Source organism: Brienomyrus brachyistius, chromosome 11, assembly GCF_023856365.1.
Source record: "Brienomyrus brachyistius isolate T26 chromosome 11, BBRACH_0.4, whole genome shotgun sequence".
NCBI classification, from domain to species: Eukaryota; Metazoa; Chordata; class Actinopteri; order Osteoglossiformes; family Mormyridae; genus Brienomyrus; species Brienomyrus brachyistius.
Window position 1 is genome coordinate 24,857,507 of NC_064543.1, and position 18,008 is coordinate 24,875,514.

Consider the following 18,008-nt stretch of genomic DNA (forward strand, 5'->3'; position numbering starts at 1 on the left):
TTTGGACTGAGTGCAGTCCAAGTATCTCCTGGGTTTTGTCACCACCCAAAACACTGCAGGCTTACCTTGCCATTCGTGCTGGGAACATTCTCAGCATCGTGGTTGACTTCAACCCCTCCGCCTATCACTGCTTTCTTCTGGCTGTTTTGTTCTCGGAAAAAGGCCAACTGCAACAAAGAAAAAATAAATAAAATAATAATGTGAAAAAAACAACCTTGTCAACTATGAGCAGCCAGTGACAGTATTGAATAGAGGCTTAAAAGTTTTTACCACAAAACAGAAGCCCAGTCGAGAATCACTGGTTAATAGTTGTCAGGGCCAGAATTCCACATGCCCACATCGATAAGAATCCAAATTCAACACTGCATATCAGTTAAGGTTCATAAGTGCTAATATCCACCTAGAAATAGATATTCTAAAAGTGTCAAAAATTGTGAGTGAAAAATACTAATGCAGCAAACCCAAGCAGGGTTGCATGGTTCTGAGTAAAATATGTATACATTTTTTCCCACTCAGTATCTAGATTTCCTCTGCCAATTATTGATTATTCTTTATTATTTTGCATTACATGTCTGTATGAAGACAGAACAAACAATTTGCAGATGTACACATGACAAAATTGATGTCCTATATTTAAACAAAATTTACAGCAGTAGTACTATTAATGAAGTAACGGTGATGATTGCACTGGACAATCAGCCATTTTCCATAGTGAAGGATGAGGGTTTTAATCAGCTCATTCACCACTGCTTTCAAAGTACTAACATGTGAAATGTATGCAATTCATTATTAAATCTGACCCATAGATCGATATTTGGTTTTTACACAGAATACAAAATCATTCCACTAATCTGCACCAGGAAATTCTGCAACTTCCAATTCTTTTTCTGAATAAAAACATGTGCTTGAGTTTTCCTTGTGTTGCACTGTGACTTGCAACGCTATATGAAAACACGTCCTGAGGCAATTTAATAGGATAAGATGCTTTTTTTGTTAAATCTATTCATTTCAATGTGGTGTACTTCTTAAGTACTTTTAAAACCAGGTATTTTTTGTTTTACTGAAGTAGTACTTTACTGAATGGCTGCTTGAGTAACATTATGGTGTGGTATCTGAACTTTTACTCAAGTATGAATATTGAGTACTTTTTTCCACCACTGAAAAATTACCAGTAATAGCAGAAATAATAAAATGACTTTCCCGATCAATACAGCCATATAGAGAAAAAAAAAACTCCTGAATACAGGATGCTGAGCAAATGCGATGTGTCTGAATGACACGGCATTACAGCCCGGGGGTAAACCAACCAGGGTACTGAATCCTGTCTAATATGGCTGCTGGCCTGTAGGATACACTGGTCCCTCCGGGGTACTCCATGCCCACACTGGCTGTAGAACATTCTGGCACAAGCACGTACCTCCTTGTTAGATGATGTCAGTTGCTCCTCCAAGGCGCTGCACCGCTCTAGGGCAACTCGCAGCCTCTCCCTCACCTGAACAGGGCAAATCGAACAGAGACCTTCTTACACTAGGTACACAGAAGCCCTGTCCTTGACTGCACACTGCCTTACCCCACAAGGCAATCCCTAAATGCTGCAAGAATCAGAGACTGGTTAGCCAAGGTTACAGAGGACCTCTCATCGGTAGACTCAACATAACCCTTCTGAAATAGCATGTTAAACAGCACACGTTTTGATGATCATTACAGTGAAAGTTGATCATTCTGGGTGTTAGACTTAGCACAGTGAAAGCAAAGGAAGGTTTCACACAAAGGGGACGACAAGCTGCTACCTTCTCATCCAGCGCTTTGTGGTGCTCGAACAAAGACTTAAGGGCCTTGAGCACTTCCACCTCACTGGACACACCAGCCGGAGACTGAGCCTGCCTCTTCACCACGGTCATCCGCAGTGAGCGCTCATGCCTGGAGACCAGGCACTCCAAGTGCTCCAGCAGTAGCTGTGTGGAGGGAGGAGCACGGACACATAGACAAACAAATTACTCTTTTGGACATCTGGATGGTACAGAATACCAAAAGTTCAGTTCTTCAAGGTGTTGGTTTTCCACTGGCGTAAAAACTAGGACCGGCGCCAAATGACAAAGCGAGGTATTTTGTACTGAATTCAACAAATGACTAGTATATTACAGGTTTGATGTGTGATATTAATACCAACATTGCATGTTATGCACATGCAATTCTTTCATTGCTAGTAAGTTAGATTAAGACCAAGCTTTTTCTTATTTTCAATTCTGTATGGACATTATAGAACAGGGAGTTTATGTTTTGTTGAAACATTATAACTCATACAAATTTTTTTTTTTTTTATTACTATGGCAGTTTAAAATTCAGCTTAAAGTTTACCTCTGCTGCTTTTGCATTAGCATGCATTCTCCGAGACAATCATTTTCATTCTTGCTGTTTAAATCATTTCTAGCAGGTTTGCGAGAAATGTATTAAGTTGTTTCTGCTTTATAAATACCTCTAATATTCTTGAAACAAAATGCACATTGCTAGGACAGCCCGTTGCACGCCGCTATATATACATACACACACACTATATGCATGCTAGCCTAATATATTAAACAAAATACTTTAATTTGTCATGCCATCCTGATCTTTTTTGTATCTGCTCTTCGGACCAGATCACAATTAATTTCTTTTTACTTCATTTAATTCATGTTATTTTGAGTTTGTAACTTTAAATTGCAGTTGTATTGTGTATCAGAGAGAGGCTATTTGCATAACTCATCGACAAAGAAGGCATTTCAAGTACAATGTGCCAAAGTATTACCCCAGCTGGTTTGGCACTTTTGATACTGTAACCTTTAGTGCTGGTACTTGACTGGAAGTCAATGGAAAACACCAAAAGTACCATAAACAAAAGTACAGTACTTGGTGCAGGGGAAAAACGCCCTTTGATTCCCTGTGGCATTTCCTGTCAAGCACCCAAGTGCTGACTGCAATGAAGGTGCGCCGCCTGGGTGCACAACGATGTGGTCCGGCAACCACGGGTGCTGGCCACACTGTGGCACACTGTCGCTCAGGGGTCCGATCCTCACCCGTGTGTTGTTCCTCTCGGCCTTCAGCTCAGAGATCTCCTCTTCCCTCTCCAACAGCTGCTCTCTGCATATGTTCACTTCCTTAGTAAGCGCCGCAAACTCCTACACAGAGAGGGAGCACAGCATTCAGTTTAGGGGCATCTGCTCAAAGAAATGGGGAGATCAGGGAGGGAGACGGATCTAGGTTAGCTGGGGCCATCTTTACATGGGAGAACACCTCACATGAAGCATCTCATATTCATTTTCAGAAGCAGAATTTCACTTCACTGTAAAGGAAGACGATGCCATGAGAGAACAAAATGACTATGTATAAGATTTGCTGGCCTCAAACTCCCTGCTAAGTAGGGCTGAAATAATCACTTAAACACTTTAAATAATTAGATTAATAAAAATCCTTTAGGCAAACCCTCTCGATTATTCACTTTATGATCCACAGAAATATTACGCAGACTGCAGCAGTACCCAGACAATATTAACTGGAGCACTAAGAGGAAAATGAAAATGGGGAAGAGTGAAAGAAAGACAAGTAGTAGAAAATGGCAGAAACTATTAAATTTGGAACATTTCAATATGAGATTAAGAAAAGAAAATATTGTACAATGCAAACATCAGCTGGCTAGGATCTGGTATGGCTATTTACATACGTCAAAGAAAGCTTAAGTTTGTGTTGCTAAAATGTTGCAGTAAACTGCTTGGTTTAATGACAAAAATTTACTCAGGGCATTTGGTGAAAGGTTCCAAACTGCTCATTCAAAATTTCCATTCTATCCACTAGCATTTGTATGGCAAAAATATGGATCGCTTAAAATATTGCTGAATACAGTGTTATTCTTATCGCTGCTTATGCCCCGAACCTAGACCAGGACTTAACAGATCCTCCATAAACTAGGGGCCCTAATCGTTAGCAGCGAATCATGCTAGTGCCAACAGATTATTGTGCTACAAAGAGGAACAGTGTGTCTTTAAATAAATTGACAGTGATTTTTGTACATTCTAAACTGTCATTTGGACAGCATAGGTGTGCAATAAACAGGACTGGATTAAACTTAAATCTTATTTTAACACTTAACACTATCGGAATTCAGTCTATAATTGATATACTTTTAACGGTGCCAGCAGTGAAACAACTAGCCAGCGTATTTGCAGAATAAGTTAGTATTGTAAATGAAAACCATGCCGCAGGCCCAATGAATAAAATATTGTAGCTCTCGAGTGGCGAAGAGATCATCAGGTGGACAGTAAAGTTCAGTTATTAGCAGACTGTTTTATTGCTCAATTCTTAAAAGAACAGTGTTAACATGCTTCCGAATAAAAGTACTTTCCCTTCCAATATGTTTAGCTTATCACTTAGTGCATTGCAGTTACGTTACAAGACATTTACATAGTTTTACACGACGCGTTGGCACAAATTGCACGTCGACACATTTTTATAAATCGGCATTGTCGATTACGTCGAATTTTCGTCCCAGCCCTAATTTGATGTTCCCATTACTTTGGAAAAAGGCATTTACTGCCATCCAGAGTTGCTCTGATCAGCTTCACGACAGTATCTTCAAGCCTAGCAGCAACCTAGATCAAATTCATTGTTTATTTCTACATCCTCATATTAATAAGAATGGTTTGAAATGTAACTGCAGCAAAGGGGAAGCCAAAATGGAAAAAGCGGTAGTTTCCAAATATGACATATGCTGAATAACATTACTGCTGCAAATGATTGCTTCAGATTCAAAGCAGAGGAGTCAAGCAAACCAGAAGCTTGGACTGACTTCAAAACGCATGTTCTGCAAAAGCAAAGCAAAGTACTTAAATCAGAAAACCTGGCTACAGACATCATGACGGACTACATAGGTACATCCCTCAATGCTCCGGGATCTCTCATCCAGCTTATGAAGTGATCAGCACACAATAAAACCAGAAGTGTAACGAAGGCCGAAATCTCCTGACCCCATTCACTCATGCTCCTCAAGGCCAAAGTAATTTTTCCCTGCTGCCCATTAAGGCAGTTTAAGTTACTGAGAAAAAATGGCAGAGACTATGGCCCAGTAGGGTAGCTTGTTCTTTGTGTGATGGTACCTGTAGCCCGTTAAGGCATTAAGCACTAAGAATGCCATGGACACGGCACTACTGGGACAATGCAAAGGCGACCAACCAGCAAGGCCTCATGGTAAAGCTCTATACCTACTAGGGCTGCTGTGATTAGTCATAGTCGATGTCAATGCTGAAAATGTGTCAATATTTTAAAATTGATGCATCTTTTGCTTTATTTTAATGAAATTACCTGTATGATTTATAAAACATTTATTTATAACAAACATTTTCCTTTAAAAACACTCATATAATGCACAATAATATAATTGCAGGAGTAGTTCATTTGTACACTGTGCAAAGTTTCAATGACATACCAAGGTGGCATTTCCAATATGTACAAGAACCTGAAGAGAAAACACACATTCTGCTATTCTGGAGGACTGACCACCAGAATAGGCAAAACCACTGTAAGTGTTTATTCACGCTTATTAAAATTACCATTAGCATGGAGAACTTTTAAAATATCTTTTGTCCTTCTAGCTGCTAAACACACACATTAAAGCCATAAAGTTGTCTGCTTGCTACCATACAATCTCCATTGAAAAGTGTTTGTGAAAATGTTATGGCTAAAATCTAGGCTTTGGCTAAAATCTATCTTAATCTACACTGATTGACAGTGCCGTTGTGTGTGTTTCATGTGCCTTGGGCTTGTTGGGACCTGTGTTATTGTAAGCCAAAACTGAAAAATCAAATTTGAAAACTGAAATAAAAATGAAAACTATGTTCACCAAACAAAAACATGTTGGTTTAATCTGCAAAAAGTATTGCCACAATACAAATGTCGTTTACCTTGTTCAACCACAGTACCCTCTCTTTTAAAAGTTATGACTGCTCTCCATTTCATCGCCACTTCAGCGCTTATTGCTTGGATGATTTACTAAAACAGTCGCATGGGCCAGCTTCGTTAACCAAAGTAAATCAGCATAAAGGTACGGCAAATCCAGAAAGACTAACTTTTGTGCATCACAATACACATTCATTAATATTTTAGCCATATTCTCTGCTAATTGAAGTGTGGCCATAAATAATGTCTGAACAGTGCTGAAAAGCCGGCATCTGTTATCTAAAATCCTGCAATGATATACAGAAAATTAATCATTTATTAATCATCAACCAAATCGGTGAAACAGTCGATATATTAATTAGTAGAAAAATGGCAATTAGTGAGAGCGCTAATATCTAAAGGTATATGACTGCAAAAATGCAGGCAGTGCTATGAAAATGACATTCTGAAATTAGGGTATAAAGATGCACCAATGCATCATCATGTATTAATTATTAAGTGGCAATTCAACTGCAATCTATAACTTCAGAACAGGTGAATTGATTTTTGTAGGCAAAATCCTTAAAAGATACTCTTCCGGGTAGCATGTTCTTGCGCTTACGTGCTGCTGGTAGATGAGCAAAATAGCAATGCAAGCATACAAATTTTCAAAATGTAGGATGGCAGGGAAAGGCACATAAATATTCATGAAGGAAGTGCTGCTGGATGATCTCTTCACTTTGGTGAGCATCTTTGTTGTAATGCTTGAGAAACATGCCCTTATTTTGCAGTATAGAACACTCTCTAAAGGTTAAGATAATCTTTCAGCTGTGATGCTTTAGAAAAACACCCCTCTGTTGTAGCCCAAAAACGTCTCATTTTGATAGCCATGACCAGGAGTCGGCAACCGGCGACTCTTTGACCACGTGACTGTGGCTCTTCTCAGAACGACAGCCGCATTTACATTTTCATGTCAACATAATGATACTTTCATAAAGATTATTTATGGGTTAATATTTTTCCATTTAGATTTTTCTTTAGCTATATGTGAATGAGGCGGTCCAACACGTGGTTCTGTGATGTTTTAACAGGATCATTTGTATCTTCCTCAAAGTCATTTTCTACGATGAGAGTATGTCTCTGATGAAATGGTATGCTTTCCGGAGTTCTCTTTAGTACCTGAGATTGGATGTACGCTTCAACATTTATGGGATTCCTAATTCTTTCATATACTTTTTGTAGTAAATTGTCACCACACCTTCGTAAAAATTATTATATTTTCTACAATTTACATATTATAGCCAGCTGAGTTGTGACTACATTTGCAATGCTCGTCAGCACAGCAGTAGTGAAGAAGAGAGTGAAGGGCAGACGACTGCAGAGCTGAAGAAAAGAAGAGGTTAGGGTGAAGACTATCACTACAGAACTGAACAGAACTGAATGTTGTAATATTAGTCACCTTTGTGCTGTTACACATCTGACTGATTTAAAACTGAGATGCCCCCCAAAATTGGTTCTTTATTTTTTGTAAGTACTTGAAGTTTTGTTTTTGTGTTAAATGCATATATACACAGATCACATTAAAAAAACGTATCTCAAACCCCCTTCCCTACCCATTGCAGTTCATTGTAAATCTTGGATCAGATATTTAGCAAAAAATGGCTCTTTGCTTTAAAAAGGTTGCTGACCCCTAACCATGACTCTGCAAGCATTGGTCAAGATTCTATGGTAGTAAAAAGCAATATTAGCCTTAGAGATGCACAACATAACAGCTAGCATATTGGGACTAGTCAAATGGATCTTTGCCAAAATTTCAATTATCAATATTAAAATTAGCTGCGCCAGAGTTAAAAGACAAGTACTGAAGTGAACAGCCAATTTCTGTAGTGGAGGGTAAGTGATTTTGTCAGGGCATTCACTGTGTATGAGGTCTGAAATTACCAGCTCGGGACATATTTATAATTCACTATTAAATCTGGCCCACAGATCTTTCATTTTCCTCAGGGGAAAAAAATGTAACGTCATTGCGTTAATCTGCACTGGCAAGCTTGGCAAGTGGCTCAGAGGTTAGCTGGTTATCGGTGTAATTTTTTTTTCCCCAATGTAGTTCTGGTCAGAACCACACCCCACAAGCATCATTGTAACAAAGCCACACCCCATAACATACCAAACCTCACCCCTTTTGTTGCTTGAATAGTTAATTTCATTGGATGAACTTGCTACAGCACCAACTAAGCAAAAGGCTGCATGTTAATCTTTTGAAAATTCATTTGAGTGCTTACAGCAGAAAAGATTAAATCTTGTGCATTTGAGAGGAACCAGATGAGTCTCATGCCTGTATCTGTACCTCTGAGGACAGCAAGGTCATGTCCTCAATATTTTTTACTGAGATTTTATTGAATACCACTGAGAATAAAACTTAAGCGATCAGATGTCAATGGACTAAAGCATAAACATGAGTGAAAAACACTGTAGTCTTAATTCTTAAGCAGAAAGATTTTTTCTTTTGTCTATTTTGTCAATTGTTTGATACATTTTGAACTTTTCATGTTTTTTACTGCAAGACATATTTGTAACTTTTCAAAAGACAAATCAAATACCCTCTTTTCAAATTCCAAACTTAAAACCTTAACATTTTAAGCATAACAAGATATAATTTATAATCAACTTTGCAACGTCCAACTTCTACTCTAAGTGCATAGTCCAAAATCAAGCAAAACTGCATTCAGCAGCATAAACTCACAGGATTCACCTGTGGTATTTAATATGCAGAGAAATAAATTATGTTGTCCAATGAAATTGTTGGTGGGGCTTGGCTTTCGGAAAATGCTGCTAATAATCAGTATCAATGATATTAGACAAAAAATATTGGTTATCGGTATCGCTCAAAATTTCCATAAAATCGGTGCACCACGTGTTAGCCTAGGTGAAGGCATGTATTGTATTTTCTGTAGATTCTTTCTGTAAATAATTACAGACTTATTGTAATACAAAGAATGTTCCCAAGGACATATGTATATTAAAAAAATTGAATAAATTGATTTATAATGATCTGATTCCATTTAAAAAAAAAAAAAAAAAAAAAAAAAAAAAAAAAAACATTCCCGTTGCATCAAATAATTCCCTAAATACAGTAAAATCCCATTATAGTGGACTCGTCTATAACGGACGAGGTCTGCTGGTCCCGGCTAGGCACCTTTAAGAACATGCAGGAAAAGCATCGAATATAGCGGAATATTGCTTATAACGGACAAACAATTAGGTCCCCATGGCTGCTTTTAGCTGTAGCTGTCGTGCCGGTGATATCCAGCACAGATACGCAGTCGGAATTATTAATAGTCATGCATCTGGTCAGGTAAAGTTGCATTACTACATGTACAATATAATAATCCATACCACAAGTGTGTCTGCTGCGGTGTGGCATGAGTAAATGGCGTCCTGTAGTTGTGTTCCGGGTAAACAGCAACTCTGGACATAATGGACTGTTTTGCCAGGTCCTTTGAAATCTGTTATGACAATTTTATTGTAATCAAAATGATTTGGCTCCAACCATTCAATTTACACCTCTACTCTGAAATGTCATGGGTTACACATTTTTCTATACTATTGGTATTGTCCATGTATACTTAGCCAAAACATTTAACTGTGCCTGGCAGAGGAAAGACAACTATTACAGTCTCACCCACTGGATTAAAAGGGCATGCACTCATAGGATTACAAGTACTGGTTAATAGGTAGTGAGGGGAAGAAAAAAAAACTACCATGCAATCTAGAAGATGCCGGCATGTGTGTCTTTCCATGCACACTTCCCCTATATGGTTTAATTGTAATGTCCTGTATTTAAGGAATGCATGTTATCTAAGAGGAGGACATCCCACAGATTTCAGAAGAGACTAGACGCAGGGGGGCTAAACGGAGAGGTCTCCTACGAGGACGGCCTTGAAAAAAAAGACATAAGCCAGAGCTCGCGGGCGGGATTCTGACCTGGGCCTGGAGCCAGGAAAAGGGCAGAACTACTGAACTATTCAAGACATTTCTAAAGGCAAAGCTGCCTGGTTTAGAAATCTCTAGCTAAGGGCAAGCCTCCCATTTGTTTTCAGAGATGGACAGCTAACTAATTCAAAGACTTTGGAGTGTACGTCACATTCTTAAAGGAATAGAGCCTTCTAAAGTAAAACCTTTTTCTAAAACCATCATCTGGCTAATATGGTAAAACACTAGGAATGGTATAAGTGACCACTTAATGCTTGACATCTCAGTGCTAGAAAGCCACTATTTGAATTTTAATAGAAGCTAGCTTCTGAATATTAATATGAACAACTGATTCATCAAAATATTGCTTCATTCAGTCCTTCTTGAATTAAAGGTTTAGTGGGTAACAAAAGTATACCTGCATAGTTATGGGTTCCCACGTTCACCCTACAATCTGGCCATGTTCACACGTGGGGTTCCTTCATCCCTCCCAAGTCATATGGGCAAATTTTTATGTTAAACTGGGTACAACTATTTTAAGGAGCCACAGAAAAAAAAAATGTTTATTTTTAAAAACGGATCAGTAAAATTCCAAGCGTCAAATCATGGAAATAAAAATCAAAATGTCAGAATAAAACCTAATTATGGGCTTACAGGAAGAGGACCAGAATAATCAAAGCTACAGGCTACAAACTAACCTTGAGTGAAATTCTGGATGCACAAGAGAGCAAAAGGAGTTCAACCCTGACCTTAACATTTCACAGTAGATGCCGCACAGTTCTGGGATATGCGTGTGTGTGGGGGGGGGGGGGGGGGGGGCTGTTAATTAGTTGCACAAACAGATTGGCTGTTATCTGACACTGGGTTCCTGTTAAACACTGCCTTCCTTCTCATGTTCAATGCTGGAGAATGATTCATCTACAAGGCACTGTCAAGGCCTGTAACAATCAATAATTAAAAATTATTAAATATCTGAGCTTAAAAATTGACTGACATTAAACCAAAAGGACTGAATAAGGCAACTGGCAATTCTAGCGCAATTCACATTATTTACCCCACCCCACATGCATTATGTTACGAAATCAAAGAAAAAAGCACCTAATCCCCTCACTGTGATAATTGTTTGTATGGTGTTCAGATGGTGGAGTTAAGACACCAGATTATCAGCATCACTTCAACTCACAGAGATCACCATTCTGTTCACTAGGACCAACTGCAAGTAAACGCAGCCTAGCACAACTTTTGAGACCCTATAATACATTGTTGTCACGCACAAATCTGACTGGCTGCATATTTTGCGAGCAGAAGTCTGGGTGGAGAATTAGCCAGAGAGAGAGAGAAGCATAGCAAACTGAGGGACATTTAAAAGAAACACACGCGCGAAAACCCACAAATACACTGTCATTAACTTCACAGTCGCGCAACATACAGGACAAGGTCCTTAAAGCCAATTTTTAGTGCTGGGTATGGATTCAAATTTCAAGAATCGATTCGATTCCAATTCTCAAGATTTAGAGTCGATTATCACGATTCGATCCAATCTTTTCCGATCCAATATCGATTTGGGTCAGTGTTTTCAAAACAGTTTTTTTTTTTAGCTGTTACCTTAATTACATGACTGTAGTTGTGCAACATATTAATACTAGTATTATATTGACATTTAACGACAAATTAATGAAGTATTGATAGTTAAAGATGGCTGTAATTGATACAATTGCTTTCACAAAAATGCTGTTGGGCAGAATTACCGAACAGGTCCAGGACAACCAATAGAGGACACCAAAGGTGTCTATACCTTCATCAATGGACTGCTATTGGGACACTAACCTAGGGCATTATTAAAAATATGACATTAAGAATTCACCCAAAAGCTGTTGAAGACAAATGCTATTTTATTTCAGTTACAATATGAAAAACAAAGTTTAAAGTGTGAACATGTAAATTGGACATTTTAAACTATTTCCGAAATACTTCACCTCCATTTGGCATGCCTTGTAAATCGCTTTGCTTTTGTCCAGCTCACCTGACTGTTTGTCTGTTCTGAACCTGAAATGCTGCCGGACTGCAGCTTTTAAAGTTACAGACATTTTTAAAGCACCGCTAGTGTCCGACGCCATGTTTTTAATACAGTTTTCCCCAGTGAACTTTAACATCACCTACTGTCACGTCATTGAATTCACGATGCACGCTACGTGTGACGATATTAACCCTTTAACACCTAAGCCTCAAAATGCCCGTCTGAACTTTTTTTCCTATTTTAGCTGTAAAAGGGGCAGAAAATGTTAAATGGTAAAAATCGATCTTAGGACGTACAAATTGATCTTTAGGAATTCTGAGAATTGATCAAGAATCAGAGAACCGATTTTATCGACACCGCACTACTAATTCTATACTTCTGTGCAGAATCTATGCAATAGGTGGCCCGGTAGTCACATGGCCAGAAATTTAAGTACAGGCATCAGAGTGCATGACTATGCAGCTACCTATTGCGTACATTCTATACAGAAGGATAAATTAGCTTTTAATTGTCCCCAGATTAATTCAGTTGCACAGTGGGACGGTCAATGCCATGGAAAGGCGGTGAGAGGATCCATTTCTCATCCAGAGAGAGGGTGGGTCATTACAATCATCTCAGCAGTGACAGTGGGCAGGCGAGAGGCGGGGAGTCCGTCGCCATTCCTCAAGTTAGTTTATAGTCCCAAAAAAAGGAAAAACACCACTGACCTGAGAAATCACAGCATTTCAAAATTAATTTACTGAAAAAATATACGATTATGTAATGGGCCATTTCAAAGCATACATAGTTCCATCTCCCCCTGTTCCCATCTACAGCTGCCCAATTGCTAGGGAATCAGGCGTTTGGAAAAGAATACAGAAAACCCTTCATGAAAAATGCAGGAATGAGAACACATGGCCACTGAGCCAGGCTACTGCAGGCTACCCATCTGCACTGTGCAGCTGTCACACAGGTAAAGAGGGTCTAAATTACCCCTCCATCGACACGCCTGATTGGGTGTGTGCGGGGGGTCACGGCGCTGTCATCCGAGCTGGCGGCGACAGGAAACCGCAGAGCCTACGGGCAATGAAGGCAGTGAACGAACAAACCTGCCACAACAGGTCTTTGGTGACTCAGCCCTGAGTGATGACACCATCGGGGCAGTGCGCAGTGGAATCAACAACTTTTTACGTCTGTGCCCAGGTCAGCACACACTGCCCCTCAAGCAACGCTATAACAGTTTTGTCTCTCACATTGGAGATGTGTCTACTGCTACATGTGTCTTATTGGTTTTAAGGTCTAATTACAGACATCTGCTAGTGGGAAAGGGAGGAGAAAAAAAAGACCACTTGAAACAAGTAGGCCTTTGTTTCCAGCAATACATTTAAGAAATGTTTCAACATTTAAAAAGAATAACACACATATACATATTGGATATATTTTTTTCATTGCAGTTTTCTAAATGCAGCCACACTACATTTTAAACCTTTGGCACAGAACTGTCCCCTCCTGCATTCCACTATAATTATTGTTTTTGTAGCAGTTGAGACTACCGGGCCTCCCAATCAATGAAGCCATCGAAAAGGAGCAGATTTGCGTCATGAGTCATGATGTGTAAAGAGATTTTCCCAAGAAGCATGACGCAGAGCAGGATCAATTTACAATAAAAAAAAAAGCAAGCAAAACACTCTGCAATCACAGATAAGCAGAAGTAACTATTTAGACAAGAACACAATGTACCACCTCAGCAAAATATAGGCCAGCACTTTCTCGATGTGCAGAACACGCATGTGTCTTTGGCAGGGTCACATCTGCTTTTGGATGCACAGTGCAGTTTCACAACCCGCACACTACTTTCTGACATAGCAAACAGTCAAGCAGTTAAAAAACATGGCGAAATTTTGGTGCTGCACAATACCCCATTTGCAAAGGTAAGTACTTTTTTTACAATCTTCCGTATATCATGCCTATATAGAACCACATACATTGACTCTCCTGCATACTCATTTTAGTTACGTGCAGTTAAAGACCAGACTTTACTGACAGATGACATTCCAAAATCGTAATTCAGCTGCACTACTTTCCACAGTATTTGGACCAATGTCTCCTCAAACAAATGGATAGCATGCGGCTGCATTTTAGTTGATGGCAGGGTGTCAGGAGGGATGCCAGCAAGTGTCAAATTTAATCACACTGGCCTTTTAGACTTTCTGGAAACAAGGGGGAGCGAAACATATTGACACATTCACACAGCTCATCTCACTATTATGAGTTTCCAGACCCAGCCTCAGCCTGCGAGCATGTCCCAATAAGGAGCAGAAGATGATGGGAAAAACACCATTGGCCCCATGGAAGCAGCCCCACTTTCTCCTTGGCTGCTACCAGCCTGGCCACGTCAGGGGAGGCTGTGTGCGGAGAAGCCCTGAGATGGCACGAGCTCGAGCCTGGACCAGGGCCACATGGGACGGGCAAAGGGACCTCAGCAGCTGATTCCTGGTCAGCTTTCCACCTAGCCCATTATGGGGAGGTCTGCAGGGCTCTCAGACAACCTCTGAACACCATCCCTCACTCACGGATCAGCTTTCGCTTTAATTCCGAGGGATCCAGCTGTCAAAGATTTGAGATTAGCAAGGCCCCTGATCTGTCTGCTCCACCCAGCCCTGGCGCCATGTTGCCACAGCATCCGGCTGCAGTGCTTCAAGTACATGGAGGCACCGCTGCTGCCCAGCACTTAACCAGCAACTGAATAATTCATGTGGGCTATATCCACCAGCTCTGTAATACAAGGACGGATAACAGTTTAAGGTTCATCCAAATAAAACTGCCTTCTCACACCAAAGTATTTTACATGGAAACAATAAGTGAAATGCAAGGAATGGCACACAGCCCTTATACATGCTAACAGTGCAGAGCAAACAATTGCCAATGAACAGAAGTAGAAGAAAGCATTTGTGTGAAGCCCCAATAAAAAAAGGCAGGGCACTGTGTGGGCGAGGCCGAGTCACCATTCATTCCCAGAGAAATTAAGTTAGAACTCTGCGGTGGGAATGTGGTGTGTGATCTCTGGTCATGCCATGTTTCTCTAGTCTCCCACTGTCTAGCATTCTGACAGCACCACACGGAGTATAAAATTAAGCAAACATTTCTCAAAACCAGCTTCAGATGAGCATCTAACAAGGGCTTAAGAACTTAAAGGTTTCCCAGCCTATATACACAATCAACCAAAAAGTGACAGGAAACCAAGAACCATCAACATGAAATAAAAGATTTGCAATTGTATGATTGTTTTTCCAAAGTTTGTGTCCACTAGTCAGATGCCAACAACATTTACAGCCAATTCCACACAAATGTCACGTCCACAAAACTGATAAAAGGCTATTTATTTTGAACATTTAATTTAATGAATGGAATTTGAGGATGTATCTATATTCAACCCAAGTGGTTACATGAAAAACTGATTCACTCATACTAAGCTTATCCATGCTTGGAGGCATTTTTGAAAATGTCACATCCATAACAGTGGAACAGCCCCACTGTTAACACACAAATATGGAAACATCTCTGCTGATTCATAGTCACAGTGATGAAAGGAAAAGACTTGCGAGAAAGCAGCTATTAAAGGCCAAAGAGAAGAAAGTCTCTCTCAAAGGAGCACCCATGTTAGTCTAAATGCTTCTTACCCTCTCTGCTCAACTCCTGTCATCACAAGACCAGTAAGCCTGTTCTCCACCAGATGAAAACTATGGAAAAAGGCCAATCACGTGAAGGGGGCTCTGCTTTCCAAGCAGCACAAAGCTGCCACAGTACAGCAGCAATATAAATACCATAAATCTTCCCACTCAGCTCAGCTTGGCTCACCAGCACCCGGGAACCAGGCTGATTCAGAAAATGTGGCAGCAGCTTATGCTAATCCATACATCATTTCACACAAGCAACAACATATGTTCATTTAACAGCAGATGACAATCCATGACACAACTGAACACGATTTTATTCTGCATCACTTATATAGCCAGTGAAAATCAAGGTGGGTTAGTTTCACAAAACACTGGTCTTTTATGAGTGCAGGACATTTCACAGGACACAAATGTTGGCACGTTCTGCAGCAGTAGCACCACTAGAGGAGACGAGGAGGCATTATGAAGGGGATGGAGAAGCGGCCTGACTGGTGGCTCACTGGGACAAAAAGAAACAGCCCCCCCTCCTCCATGGACTTTTCCAGAAGGAAGGAAGACCAAGGGAGTATGACTGTACACCAACCCTCTCCCATCTTTTATCGGCATATATATTAACACAACAACGTTGACACATAGCTCACGGTATAACAGGGCTTCAGAAGGGACAAAAACCAGGAGAATGAGGTTGACGAAAGAGAATTAGGGACGGGCAATAATATTATTACTAAAATCACGGTATTTTGAACTTTTTGGACGGCAGATGGATACAAAAAGTGACATTTATTTTATAATTGTTGGAGTAACAATGCAAAGGGAATGACAAGCCGCTTCAGCCAAAAACAGTTCATTTTACGTTTCATGTGAAATAAAACGCAGGGTTACCAACTTTGGTCAGCTGACTAGTGAGATTTTCAGTTCAAGACAGGTACACACACATGCACACGCATTTACATGTATGCAACAGATTTTTTTTGACCTTTGAAATGGTCTGTAGGGTTTGCAAACTACCCCAACGCTTTTGATGTGGCTAGGGTTGGTTTATAATGGAATAATATAGATTTGCCATAGGATTACTTGCGTGCGCGTGAGAGTCTCGAACTGTGAGTGCCACACCAGATGCGTAAGAGTTGGCAACCCTGAAAATATATGTTTGTTTCACCAGAGTTGATTTGTATAAAAAAATAACTATATACTGTTAATATAAACCTTGACAAACATGATGTCGTCACCAATTAACTGTCTATCCAACATTTTACAAAATACTGCGTTTGAAAACTTTTCAGCCGTAGTATTTCAGGACTGAACAGCCACTCTGTTAGGAAGTTCATGGCTTTTTGAGTAAGGGTGTTAGATTCGCTGCTGTTATTAACACCAACAGTACATTAGCGCAAACAAAAGGGCTGCATATGCCTAAGTATGTATTGCTTGGAGGTTGAGTTTGATGTTCATTAGTATGGGAAGCGGGCGGTTCTAGTGTTAACTGGGTAGTTGTCCCTTAGTAATAGAGGGAAAAAAAACGCAAAAAAAAGTTACATATACCATATAAAGGACAAGTAAGATTTAAATTGAAGCTTTGAAAAAAAAGCTTTATTTTTTATAAATAGGCTGTTGTATAATTATGTAGAATTCTCACGGTGTTACCGATACAAGGCAAATCCATATCGTGGTGCACAATCACACCAGTAATGACTATGACACCGGTGTACCGCTCACCCCTTCCGAGAATCCCATCTCATCTTAACCCAGTGGGGGGAACTGGCGTAATAATGAGCCTTCAACCAACTGTATAGCTTACATGTAAGGTTAAGGATCATTGATTCTGACAGTTTTGTGTGCTTGTTGGTGGGCTCAGATGTTTTTTTAATTGTTAAAAATCATTTTAATTGTTAAAATTTTAATTACCATATCAGCCAAATTATATCAGTTCAGTTTTTTTTTTCTTGTGTCAGAGAGTTTCACTCTGTGTGTGGGGTGGAGCAGGTAGCTCAATCAAACACTGCAGGGTAAGAGTTGCGTTACTCTACCCCGAGCACAGACAGCACCGTCCTCAGACAGAGCTGCTAAGAACAATGCATGGCGGAGAAAACTGTTTGTTCGAAAGCCTGGTTACCATTCACTTGAGCTGATGCTGACAATAGTCCTTCTGTGCAACTTGTTTGCATTTGAGAGCGGAGATTCGAACAATTTGTCAGACGTCTAGATAAAAAGTGCATGACTTTGCGCAGTTAGTTTCCTCATTAAACGTCTATCCTTTATACAGGCTTATCCATAATCACTAGAGGCTTGCATTGAACTTGAATACAAGACTGTAATACAACAAAATTATTTTATTTTCTGCAATCGATAGATTCTGATAGTGAGTTTGGCTTGTAAGCTGTGTCTGCTAACAACATAAACAACATGTTAAAGAAAGGTTTTGGGCCTTGTACACTACTCATCATACCATGATGCACTTA

At 39.8% G+C, this 18,008-nt stretch overlaps 1 protein-coding gene across 10 annotated transcripts in view; it reads right to left on the reverse strand.

The window, feature by feature from the left end:
• LOC125704240 (liprin-alpha-1-like) overlaps positions 1-18,008 on the reverse strand; it is a 61,845-nt gene that overhangs the window by 25,437 nt on the left and 18,400 nt on the right. For all 10 annotated transcript variants that reach the window (XM_048969654.1, XM_048969657.1, XM_048969653.1 and 7 more), the window contains exons 3-6: positions 3,057-3,158; positions 1,791-1,955; positions 1,418-1,492; positions 66-167 (exon numbers count right to left, since the gene is read on the reverse strand). In XM_048969654.1, coding sequence (XP_048825611.1) covers positions 66-167; positions 1,418-1,492; positions 1,791-1,955; positions 3,057-3,158 — 444 coding nt within the window. The remainder of the gene's footprint in view (positions 1-65; positions 168-1,417; positions 1,493-1,790; positions 1,956-3,056; positions 3,159-18,008) is intronic.